At 43.6% G+C, this 13265-nt stretch overlaps 1 protein-coding gene across 1 annotated transcript; it reads left to right on the top strand.

Moving 5' to 3' along the window:
* The first annotated feature begins 10543 nt into the window (after positions 1-10543).
* Positions 10544-12976, top strand: LOC147957663 (uncharacterized). Its single transcript, XM_087531804.1, has 2 exons — positions 10544-10922; positions 11049-12976. The coding sequence occupies exons 1-2, from the start codon at positions 10544-10546 to the stop codon at positions 12974-12976; spliced, it is 2307 nt and encodes a 768-aa protein (XP_087387930.1).
* Positions 12977-13265: the final 289 nt, after the last annotated feature.

Genomic DNA, 13265 nt, shown 5'->3' with positions numbered 1-13265 from the left:
CCTATATAGGAAGGTCTTACCTGTACCTCCAGGGCCATCAACAAAGAAAACACCCCCATCACCGCATTCAACAGCCCCTAGTATCTCATCGTATGCGGCCCTCTGCTCCATGTTGGGTGAAGATGCCAATTTTGTGTCATCCATGTCAAACTCAACGGTTGATTCCTCAATAACCTCTCTTGCCTCGCCCTCTGTAGGGTCAAACGCATCATCTATGCTTGGAAGAGCGAAATCAACAATGTCTTTACCCATTGACTGCAACATTCCCCTAATGTCAAGCAACACCATCTGCTCCACCTCGTCAGTGGACGTGCGTGATCGACGATAGTCATCTGACATAGGCTCGAAGTGCCGATCCCATAATCCACGCACATCGCCTGGCTCGCAGTGTACCAAGATGGTTGCGAAGAGCCTCCTAAATGAACATGGCATCGCCCATTGCTCAGCCTCATTAAGACAGTCGTCGAGCGTGTTGTCTGCCTCGATGAGTCCCAACCTTTCAGCAGCCTCTCTAAAGCTCCCACATAGCATGCCGTCCACGGTGAGCAAGTCGTCGAAGGATGTTTTGCCCGTAACATGGTTAAGCAACACACGCAGGTAGTATCGCTCCCCCTCGGCAGGATTGGCAGACACTATGCGCCCAATTTGAAAACGCTCGACCCGCGGCTTCCAATACTTCTTTTTCTTCTGCCACGTAAAGCTTCCGGGAAAATCCTTGTACAATATATGCCTAGCCCGAGGGTGTTCCAAGTTAGCCTTGAAATACTCCGTTAACATGGATTTTGAAGCATTTTCGGAGGCTACAACATTCTTCAAGTCAGCCTGCGCATTGAACGCAACCCTGTGCATATTAGGGAGATGAAGGGGCAACTGCAAGACAGGCGGGTAATTGGCGCAAAGTGGGAAGCCAAATATCCTCCACATAGCCTCCGGAGGTGTGACCCACCTAGCGTCAACGTATCTCTTGATCTCATCAATGTTACCATCAGCGTCAGGCTGATCGATGCTGAAAAAGTCTTATCATGGCCCTTGTAAATGTACTTGTAAAGATATTTCACGGCCTTTATGCTAGAGCAGACCTCAACATTGATGTGGCAATTGAACATCCGCAGTAGGTATGGGTTATAAGGCACAACCCATCTATTGTCCAGCATCTTCCCTCTGACCTTAGCACGTCTTCCATCGTCTCTCCGTCGATACACTGGGTATGAGTCCTTCCCCTGTGCTGTGTTCTCATTGAACGGCCATGGATATCTGCACTTGCAACCGTTTTCTTGCATGCAAAAATTCTTCGGGTTGAGAGCACCGCATGGTCCATGCATCATATGCTTTACCACCATTGCATACAATTCCGGATACTTGTGCTTGTCTGGGAGCTCCGCGGAAATGAGTCGGTCATACTGTTCTGGGACGATAAGCTTATATGTTGAGTCCATGATCAACAAAAAATGTGCATGGGGGAGGCCCCTTTTTTGGAACTCGACTACGTATACGTAAGCAACTACAACACCCAGGATCTGCTTCTTGAACAACATGTACTTCATGTGCTCTAGTTTGCCATAGAACACACAAGCCATAATATCAGGTCGGTCTTGCGCCGTCTGACCAGGCAGCAACTCGTTTGTTATCTCTTCCCATTTAGGATTGCAAGTCATCGTGAGGAAGATGTCTGGCTTCCCGTATGTATGGACAATTGCCATGGCATCCATATGTCTCTTCTTCATGTCGCGGTCGCCACCAGGGTATGTTCCAGGGAGCACCATTCTAACCCCAACAGCGCTTGCCCGCGTCTCCCCCGAAGTGATGTCATCAACCACTCCTTTATACAAGTCGGCACGAATCCGCGTCTGGTTCTTCCTGTACCACCTCAACCGACAGCTTTCAATCTTAACGTACATGTCAACAGCCCATTGCTGCAGCAGTCGTGCTCCACAGAGTATGGGATTGAAGATTGCAGGCCGTGTCTGCAGCATATAACAGTAGTAGTCTCTGACGGAGACGGACAACCTGCTATTTCCCTCTGCACACGATAGTATAGGATCAAAACCATGACGTATGTGAAAAATAATTTTTTGATTGAAACAAAAAGGTACACAGATGTCATACCTGCATCCTCATCATCATCATGGACAAGTTGAGGATGTAGTACAGCCTCCTCCGGAACATTACGTTTAGGTAATTTCGGATGCCAACCTAGTTCGCCCCTTGGATAGAATAGGGGATAAGACAACGGGTCATATGCTCCGGATGACACGCGTATACTATGCCTTTCATTGTTGTTACCATAAAGTGTTATCCTACGGTCAAACCTTTTTGCCAGGTCGCTGCCCTCAACCCAAATTGCAGCAACCTCAGATGACAAAGGTCTATTATATTTTCTTTGGTCGAGCCTCTTATCGGTGTTTAGGTCTATCCTATAATCATCAAGGTTGTCCTTGTGTGCACCCAAACTCCTAAATTGCTGGGAGTACGGGTTCTCTTTAAGTATGTCTACTAACTTCTTCACAACATCTTGATCTAATTGCTTTGTGGCCGCCTTACGATGGTTTATGGTTGGGTCGTCATCATAGAAGTACAACTGCAGATGTTCTGGACGTGAGCTAGGCCCGAACGAATGCACATTGTGATAGATGGTTCCGTGTACCCGGAATGTGTATACCCCAGACTTCATGTTTGTGTAGTTCTCATCAAGGCTGACGCCAAGGGTTGTGAAGGAGAAATGCCCATTGAAAAACCGTATGTTCTCACGAAAATGTCTGGAATCTGCATCCATGCTGGACCATAGCCTCATAAGCTCTGGGATTGGTTCCGGTTGTTTAAGCTCAATCTGTCCATTGCGACAGCAGAATCCGTCAGTCTCAGAAACAAACTTTCTGGACTTGCAGTGTTTGCAATTTGCGTCGAGCTTCAGGATGTGGGTGTTGTCTGGTATGTTTGTGTACACACAGTCAAATGGATCAACCTCGCCAGGTATAAAAGACGTCATGCTAGCTTCCTCGTCATCCTCGAATGCGTCATTATGGATACTACAGGCATTCGTTGAAACATGATCATGAAAATAATATTCACATAGTACTACAACTACAATGAAGATCCTAGCCTTCCAAAATCCGACTTGACCATACCTTGGTCGCGATACATGTAGTACTCCTCATCCATCATTTCGGCTGGTGTCGGCTCATCGCCCATGATGGGCTCTGGGAACACATCGATGTCGTCTGCATTATAGTTGTAGAGTCAGGGACAAAGACCGCATTATGTCAGTACAAGGTTGCTGAGAAGTTGCAACAGAAGCAAAGAAAATCGATTACATACCATTGGTGCAAACACCGTAATTCGGCATGACCGTGGGAGGGCCGCCATCCGATGAATCATCGTCGGCAGCCCAAGAGAGGGGGATTGCGAGACTATCAGTTGTTGAGTTAGTAATGTCTGGACGCGGGAGTGCGAGAGATTCTTTGCACGGGGTGTTTTTCCTTTTAGCATAACAGGCCTTCCTTTGATCACTTGACTGCCCCTTCTCAATCTCCGACCTGCTTTTGCGGTGCTGCACGCGCTTCCATCGTATCTTTTTATTCAAATCATCTCTATCATCAACCGTTAGTTCCTCATTTTTCTTCTGATAACATGCTCGGCTATGAGAGTTTCTCTGTATCCTCTTAGATCCCTCGTTGTCATGGGTAACACCGGAGGCGTCTAATGATGGAGGGGGTAATGTTGCATCACCGTGGAATGAGTCTGTATAGTTAGGGCTATCAGCGGTGGCTTTTAAAAAAGAAGGTGTGCAAGCATCATTAGTGAGGGGGTAATGTTGTCACTGGAAAATATTGTTTTAGTGAGAAATGAATATCAGAACATTCTTCTCGGACCCAACAATGATTAATTTGCATTAAGATCAAGCATATGACGCTAGGGTTTTTGCATCAATTACATTAAGTTGTGTCTACGGCAATTATTATTTACCTGAATTAATAACATCAATATTTACCTGAATTAGATAGTGTCCGTAGATTTTCATCAGCTATTAACTTATCCTTTCTCCTCCGATAAGCTGCCCTCCTAAGTGCATTTATATGATCTCTCTTGCGATCTTCCTCGGTTATATGACATGTTTCTTCAAGTATATTCTCGTCAATGTCTGCTGTCATTGAGGACATAGTTTAAATGTAGTAATAAAAACTTAATATTCCCACATTGATGAATCCATTATTAACAAGTCGATTACCATTTCGATCATTGTCATTAACCAGACCATATGTCTCCGTAGATGTAGCAGTAAATGCTGAATCAGGATGCGATAATGTTGTATAGGCGGAGCTAGTTGCATTGTCTGGTTAAACATGGTTAATAAATTATACACAAAAATTAATTGGTAAGAAATGACTTGTAGATAATAATGATAATGGTTAGAACACTTGATTCTTACCAGATAAATTAATGGCGCGGAGTTTATCTTCTTCGAGAGAAAGTTCTTTTTTCCTACGATAAGAACCTCTCCTCAGGGCGTTTCTATGAGCTCTTTTGCGATCTTCTTCCGTTAGTGCAGCATTATCTTTTGTGACATTCAAGTCATCTGATTCATAACGATAGGTCAGTATTATATTATGATATACCAATGGGACGCCACGCATGGAAATTGATAAACAATGACTAACTGATTTACCGGAGATCACAAGTCTAGGTTGACGAACATTCGTGATATCACCTAGGGCACGACGTTGAACGATGTGGCCATCGACTTGTTGTATTTTCAAACCCTGTTTTTTGCTAATGCGATAAGATTCCCGCCTCAAGGCGTTGTTAAGTTCCTTCTGGTCTACAATGCATATTAAACATACGGTAGTTAGTGAATAAAAACAGCCATTGCACCTAGCAAAATATAAGAAAACAGTTCCACAAGTTAAATGCCTTAACAATTATTCATCAACATGCAGTTAAACAAATTACCAGATTTCGACAAGCAGGGCTGTTGAACCTCTATTTGTAACACAATGTCTTGGATTTTTTTCATATCCTTAGCTGAAAGCATTTCTGTGTTGTCAGGTTCCTTTGATATATGACTTAGATCCATGGAACTGATTTCGTCTGCAGCATGTCAAAAATATAAAATTACAAGACCATAATGCTTTCTCACACCATCTGGTCATAATCGATGTTAGACAAGCATCCGTGGGAATACCTGTTAGATTTGTCCCACCATTGATATCTTCGTTTGGAGGTTCACCCTCTGTAGACCACCAATATATCAGAATAGGCACATGTTGTAAATGAAAGTGACCTCCATTAAGTGAACTATTGGAATTTTAAATAGGTATGAGTTGGTACCAATAGTATTTTTGCCAGCTACATTCGTGCCTAAATCAAGACTTTGATGGTTGGAACCCAACAACGAACCATCATGAAGGTCTTTAATCCGTTGCGAACTTGTTCCATCTGTATAGTTGTACCCATTAAAAAAAGAAAAACAATGAAATATACACTCCGAACATATGGTTATAACAATCTTGGCATTTGTAATGAGGCTGAGGGAGTACCATATTCATTTAAACTAAAATCCAAATCCTTGATATTCGGAGCTGTGAATGAAGCCTCTTTATGCTCTCCATCCGAAATCGACAATGATACATCTGTAGGGTGACAACCAAGATGAATATAAGGACAATGATATAAACATCGTATCTACATGGCAACATTCCCAACAATATTCACATCTATTTTGCCTATACCTGGAACCGTAGCTGAATTTTCCACACCACTTTGAGCTATGGATAAGATGCTTGCATTGTTATCTTCAACTATTGTAGATCTTCTAAGGACTGGAAAGCATTATGCATTAATTATATGAATACGAGAAGTGCACAGAACTCATGCGTACCAGATTATGATAGGTTAAAGCATGCCTGTAGAATTAACTTCAGCAGTTATCACGCTTTTAAGGGCTGCATACCATGATAATAAAAGCTTGCGAATGTTCGTTAACCCATGTGTAGTACTTTCTCATAAAATGCAGCATACCTGTAGAAACGTCGTCTTCTGGTTGCTGATCAACAGCCTTGCTTCTTGAATTACCCATGTGTACCTAAGCAATTAGACACAACTGACAATTAAAGACATCTGCCGTCTGTGAAGTAAGGATGAGGACTCATTTAACTGCTCGTGCGTTGACAATATAGTAGCGATCCTAGATATAAATTTTTTGGATTGTAGATGCTCTACATCAGTTAACTGCTGTATTGGCAATGACAATATCTTAATTTTATATGGTGTGCTGGCATGAGTCTATATAAGCTGCGTGTTCTCAACCTATCAAATACTATAGAAGCAGTTCGGTGTAATTGGCACCAGAGCATTGTAATTAATCAACAGGTTGTGTGCATTGACTTAAGAGTGGGAGGTCAAGTGGCTTCCAGAACAATCCATTTGGTAGCACACTCGATATAAATAAAGGGTGTTTTTACTGGTAGTCCAAAAAGGCATGTGAATTCTAATGGGAAATAAATGTTAGCAATGCAAAAACAATTATGGTTTCCCATCAATGTAAGATGAATTTATGCTACGAGGAAAAAAATGGTTGGTTACGGCGTCGTATATAATGCTCCAGGTGGTTCATCTGGGAGGATCAAGTTTTTTTACCTTATTATTTTCTATGTTCAGACCCTTGACTATTTCCTGATGGCATATAAACCTTGACTGTTTAATATTGCATGGAACCTATTAGATTCAAGTGTCATAACTACCTTATGTTTGTGTCACTTTTTGCATGTGATGCTGTTTCGGGGCTGGAAAATGGAGATCCTATGAAGTTGTGAGCTGCAAACTCGATGCGCTTGCCGGATGCTGCTGCTGATGACACCGTTCCCAAGGGCCGTCACTGAGATACTTGCAAAATTGATGCCTGTTGCCACTTGATGACTACACTTAAACCAGCAATGAGATGATTCACCACCTGCAATCATTTGGGGCTGTCAAATAGAGTAAAACAGCTATGCCCTTGGCAAACATTCATGAATGATTTTATTTCCCATTCAAAACGGTGTTTCATCTGGGAGGATGACATTATTCTTTTATAGGTCCAGACTGTAGTTGGACTCAATCATTTTCAACCATCTGATGCTCACCTAGGCATAGAAACATTGAGTATTTCCTGTTGGCATAGAAACATTAACTATTGCATGTCACCTAACCTCCAGATGCTACTGCTGATGACACCGTCCCCGACGGCCGGCGCCAGCCCCAAACTCCTGTCAGTTATGTGCACGAAAACTGAGTTCCTTGCAATACTGAAACCGGCAATCAGATGATTCACGACCTGCACGATTTTCGGGCTGATAAAATGAGAGCAAGAGGTATGGCCTCGGCATATAATCCAGTTAGCTGTAATTCTACAATTCTGCATAGAATGGTGACGGAATATGTATTTTTTTAATTACAGGTTCTCAAATCTTACACAGTATGACTACGGTACCGATCCGATATCACAATGTCAGATTTTGTGCACTATGACCACGGTACCGATCAGAGACGAAGATTTGTAAGAGTAGTATTTGTAAAGGTTATAATACATAAACGCCCAACCTGATTTTGCAATCGCCACTACGGCGGCGACTGGATCACACGCAGATCCGCTGAACAGCGACGGATCGGCGCCGGAAGATCTTTCGTCCCACCTCTCGGACGGCGGCGTCGCCGGGATAAAACTTCACCCTGTGAAGGAGACCTACGGTATGAGCGCTTGTGGCGGCGGACAAGGGTTTCAGGGTTTGTGACGGCGGTCAAGGGTTTGAGGGGCGTGGACGAATGACCGCGACTCGCAATGGCATCGAGGGCACGACGATTTTCTGGTCCTAGGGGTCCTGTTTCAGATCGATCAGCTGTCATTTCGTAGGTTAACCGTGTTAGATCGTTTTAGGTCTTTTTTCTATCTGTGAACCGGCGCAGTTCAGTATGGGCGTAGTTGTATTTTGATGTTTTTTTTACCGGTTGGGCGGTAAGTTGCGGGGAGACAGTGGAAAGTGGGAGGTGGGACGAAGTACCCAAAAAACCAGGGGAGGTGGGACAAAATTTGACTGGCGGAGACTACCAACTGCTTCATTAAGAGTAGAGATGTGTCCGCATGACATTTGCGCTAGTAGCAGAGAAGCAGCAATAGCTCGTGCAGCAGAAGTCGTCGGGCATGACCGAGCTCAGGCCATAGCACCATGGCGGCCAGCCTCGAGCAACAGCGTCACCTCGTCCTCCGTCAGTGCTGGATGTTGAGCAGAATAAGCGCGGGCATGGCCAAGCTCGGGCCATGGCGGCCAGCCTCAAGCAGCAGCAACGTCCCGACGGCTGGATGTGAAGTGGAGCCCGCTGAGCTTCATCTCCTCCACATCCAACTCGAGCGGGCGCACCTCGAGGATTGCCGGCGGCGCCACCACGGGAGGGCGAGCATGGGAGCGGTGTGGCAGAAGACGGCCATCACGGCCTACCGGATCTAACCGATTCTAGCCCGGGACGGTGGCGGAAGCAAGGGGATTGAGCAGTCGCGAGGCAACGGGAACCCTCTTGATGGCAGTTGGGCTTCGCGGAGTGTGACTGCGTTTTATATCTAGTGATGTATATCTGCGTCCATGTGACGTATATTTGCATCACTTGGTAATGCATTTTACATCAGATGTAGAAAATTCGCATCTAGATCATCTGTTGGAGTGATGTTTTTAGGCCTTGGTGGTGTATATTTTAATTATTTTTACATCTACATCGTCTATTGGAGATACTTTTAAAGCGCCACATAGGCGCTTCCACTTCTTATTTTTGGCAGAATCCTCAGATGTATTTACATGGTATGGTTAGGGAATGGTCTTCAGATTCTTGCTTGGCTAATGTTTGTGGCGTCAGGGCTCATCTCCTCGTTGTCACAGGGTCGGTTTATCAAGAGAGCTTTTGGAGAGCTGAAACCAGAGCACGTGGTGATCGGAAAGGGACAATTTCAACAAGATTCAGCCAAGCCTAATGCCTTAGATGTAAAAATTTATGTCCAAAGGGAGCACTGGCGGAGATACATGTTAGGAAAATGGTTCACGGCCTGCCCAACCGATAGCAAACACACAGTGCATTATGTAGAGAAATCTCGGCCATGGAGAAAAATTGTAGGCCTTCCTTTGAATCGACACGCCCAGTTTTGATTGTGTAGGTCCGCCACTGTGAGGGAGTACTAAATTTTGTGGAGATCCCAGACTTCAACGAACGCTTCTCAGCAGCAATGCAATTTGCTGTACGAAATTGTGCTCACACACACACGTTGGATGGGGTGGCACCAGGGCCGGCCCTGGAGGGGGGCAGAGGGGGCGGCCGCCCCGGGCCCCTGAAGTCTAGGGGCCCCCACCTAGGTAGTATGCACGTAGGCAAGGCCCAGGGATGCACGACAGCGCATGCACACAAGGCATGTACGCGTCGTCCTCCGATGCAGGTAGCTAGCCCACGAAGCCGCTGATTTCTCGTCGATCGATTTGCTAGCCTTTTACTCAGATTTCCTTCTATCTAATCGTGACGATGTTCCCTATTCATCTATTCCTTGATCTATTTCTAAAAAAACTATTCCTCGATCTCGCATGCTCATGGCCCAATCCGAACCGAACAAACCAGAGGCAACCGCCGGTCCTTGTTTCCCTTCTTCTCACGGCAAGCCGGCGGTGGGGATGGATGAGGGAGCAACGTTGATGCTTGACTTCAAATGTGGTGGCCCGTGCAGTTCTATCTGACGACAGCCATGGTGGCAGCCGGAGAGCTGACGTTGTAGACGGGCAGGCCCGTCGATGAGTGGGAGCGGAATGAGCGACCGCACAGGGCCTCCAAAATCGAGGGGCCCCCATCGTAGAAAAAACCAGTATATAAAAGATCCATTTCATTGGCTCACTTGATCGCTAAAAAATCAGTACATACAGGTATAGGAAAAAACCAGTACGTACTGGCTCCCTGGAACGCTAGAGGCCCAAATTAGCCTACAGCCCATTACCCCGATGGCCAGAGCGGAAGCCCTGGAGGTTCAGGAATCAGAAAAAGATACAGATCGTTCAATTCGCGAGTCGCGATTGGCGATGCCCTAGCAATTGTGCCGGCGTAGTTCAGTTGGCTCCGATCTGATCCGGGCCATCCGGCGATCCCATCGTCCATCTGCTGAACGCTGATCATCTGCTCATCTGATTGTGCCGGCGCAGTTCAGTTGCCGTGAAGACTGAAGACGCAACAGTCAACAAGGACGCCCGCTGTGTTTTAATCTTCAAGACCAAGGTTATTTTTCCAACTTATTTTCTTCTATTCAAACGATCTACACATTTAGTCATCTAGTTACTATTTTAAACTAATTACATTCTGTTTGATCACTTGTAATTTTGTTAGGTTTTGTGCTTGGATCTTCATCATGTCTACTAGAATTAGGAAGCATGATTCTGGTGCTTCAAAGCGTAAGAAGAAACAAAGACTAGATCGTGAGGCTCGATCTCAAACAGGTTCCCTCGATGGATATGTCGTGAGAATACACCGACTTGATTCGGAAAATCAAACTATGGATGTTAATGTAGATGATGGTCATGATGACAATGACACAGAGGTTGAGGCTCGTGATGCAGAAATTCATGATGGTATTGCCGAAGAAGCAGGTGATGATAATGTTGCCGATGGGGGTGATCATGTTGATACTGCCAATGAAGGTGATAACGCTAATACCACCGGTGATGATAATATTGCTGATGACATCAAATATCCTTTTCCGTTTGATATATTTGATCCAAGAAATTGGGATGCACTTGATCCTAAAATGATAGATGTTTTGGTGCAAAAGGGTCCTAAAAGAGACTCATCTATTCAGCATGGTAAAAAGGACAAATTGTCTAGAAGGTTTTCTGCAGTATCATATACTAGAGTTCTCTCAAATGGGGAAAAGTGTGACAGAGAATGGCTTGTGTACAACAAAGATCTTGACAAGGTATTTTGTTTTTGCTGCAAATTATTAAGAAAAGGGCTCGTGCGAGGGCAGTTAGCAAATGAAGGTTTCAGTGACTGGGCTCATCTTGGTCATAGACTTAAAGAGCATGAAACTAGTAGAGAACATGTCACAAATATGACTACATGGTATGACTTGCGCCTTATGTTGGAGAAGAATCAAACAACTGACAAAGTTGCTCAGCGAGAACTTGAGAAGGAAAAGGAACATTGGAGAAAAGTTTTGCTTAGAATCCTCTTGATTGTTAAATTTCTTGCAGAACACAATATAGCATTCCGTGGTAGTAATACTAAGTTGTACCAAGACAGCAATGGAAATTTCTTAGGACTTGTTCAAATGTTGGCTGAATTTGACCCAGTTATAAAAGAGCATGTTGACCGCATCACGAATGATAAAATTCGTGATCATTATCTTGGCCCCTCCATACAGAATGAGTTAATCAATTTGCTCGCTGCCGCAATCAAGTTGAAAATCATTGAGAAGGTAAAAGAAGCAAAGTACTTCTCAGTTATACTTGACTGTACTCCTGATGCAAGCCACCAAGAACAAATGTCTTTGATAATTAGGTATGTTGATGCATCTCCAGATTCTTTTTGCATTGAAGAATCCTTCTTAGGTTTTTTGGATGTGAATGATACCACCGGGCAAGGATTGTTTGATGTTTTACAGAAGGAATTGAAGAGTCTTGACCTTGATGTGGACAATGTGAGAGGTCAGGGATATGATAATGGGTCGAATATGAAAGGAAAAAATAAAGGAGTACAAAACAAAGTATTGGAAATAAACCGAAGAGCCTTTTATTCAGCTTGTGGTTGCCATAGTCTGAATTTGGCACTATGTGATATGGCAAAGTCTTGTCGTAAAGCAACAGATTTTTTTGGAGTTATCCAGCGTATCTATACAATATTTGCTAATTCTACTAAGAGATGGCAAATTCTCAAAGATAACATACCAGGATTGACTCTCAAGTCATTATCATCTACTCGTTGGGAGAGTCGTGTTGATAGTGTTCAGGCTATAAGGTTTCAGCTACCGGAAATAAGGGAGGCCTTATTGCAAGTGGCTGAAAGTGATAAAGATTCTTCGACACAAAGTGAAGCTCAATCATTGGCGGAGAATGAACTTGGTGGCTTTGATTTTTTAGTATCAATCATCATCTGGTATGAAATATTATCCGCTGTTAATTTGATTAGCAAAGATTTACAGTCAAAGGATATGCTTATTGATATTGCAATTGAATCTGTAAAAGGCTTGCTTTCCTTTTTCAAAAAGTATAGAGAAACCGACTTTTCAAAAGCATTGGAAGTTGCCAAAAAAATTGCAGTGGAGATGGATATTCATCTAGAGTTCCGCACCAAGCGTAAAATCAAAAGGAAAAAACAATTTGATGAGGGTGAAGATGATGCATCTATCGACTCACAATCTGCAGAGGAGTCATTTAGGGTCAATTATTTTATACGTGTTGTTGATCAAGCTATAACTTCACTTACCATTAGATTTGAACAATATGAGGGGTATGAAAAGATATTTGGTTTCTTGTTTACTTCAGATAGGCTGCGATCACTAGATGACAAGAGTTTGATGGCTGCTTGTGTTAATCTTGAAGGTGCACTTAAGAGTGGAGAACATACAGATATTGATGGACTTGAATTGTGTTGTGAGCTAATTTTCATTCAGGATTTACTTCATAAATCAATGGGTCCTCTTGACATTCTGAATTATTTGAAGAAGCGCTCCACAATCTATCCTAATGCTGTTATTGCATACAGAATTTTGTTGACCATTCCTGTAACGGTTGCATCTGCTGAAAGGAGTTTTTCTAAACTCAAGTTGTTGAAGTCCTACTTGCGTTCTACTATGACACAAGAAAGACTTAATGGATTGGCGACAATAGCACTTGAAAATGATGTCTTGGAGAAGATAAAGTACGAAGATATGATTGAAGATTTTATTTCAAGAAATACCAGACTGATGCTTCTTTTTGGTAGAACATGAGGTTAATGGTTAGTTTATTGCTTTCCTATCCCTTTACCTTTCCAGCTTTAATATTTGATATATGCCTAAATAAGGTACAGATAAACTGATTTGAAATTATATTATAAAGTGAGAGTATGCTTTGTGAATGTTAGTTCTTTTGTTATGTGAATTGATCAAAATTTGGGCCACATTTTGGTTTTCGCCCGGGGCCCCGAATTTCTGGAGACGGGCCTGTAGACGGAGGTCACAAGTTGCGCGCCGGAACTACGCTGCTCTCCGGCATCCAGGTGATGGACGCATACATAGT

This window comes from Triticum urartu, chromosome 7A (genome assembly GCF_056163025.1).
Source record: "Triticum urartu cultivar PI428250 chromosome 7A, HENAU_Tu73, whole genome shotgun sequence".
NCBI classification, from domain to species: Eukaryota; Viridiplantae; Streptophyta; class Magnoliopsida; order Poales; family Poaceae; genus Triticum; species Triticum urartu.
The sequence above is the reverse complement of the archived record's forward strand: the minus strand, read 5'-3'. Positions and strand labels throughout refer to the sequence as shown.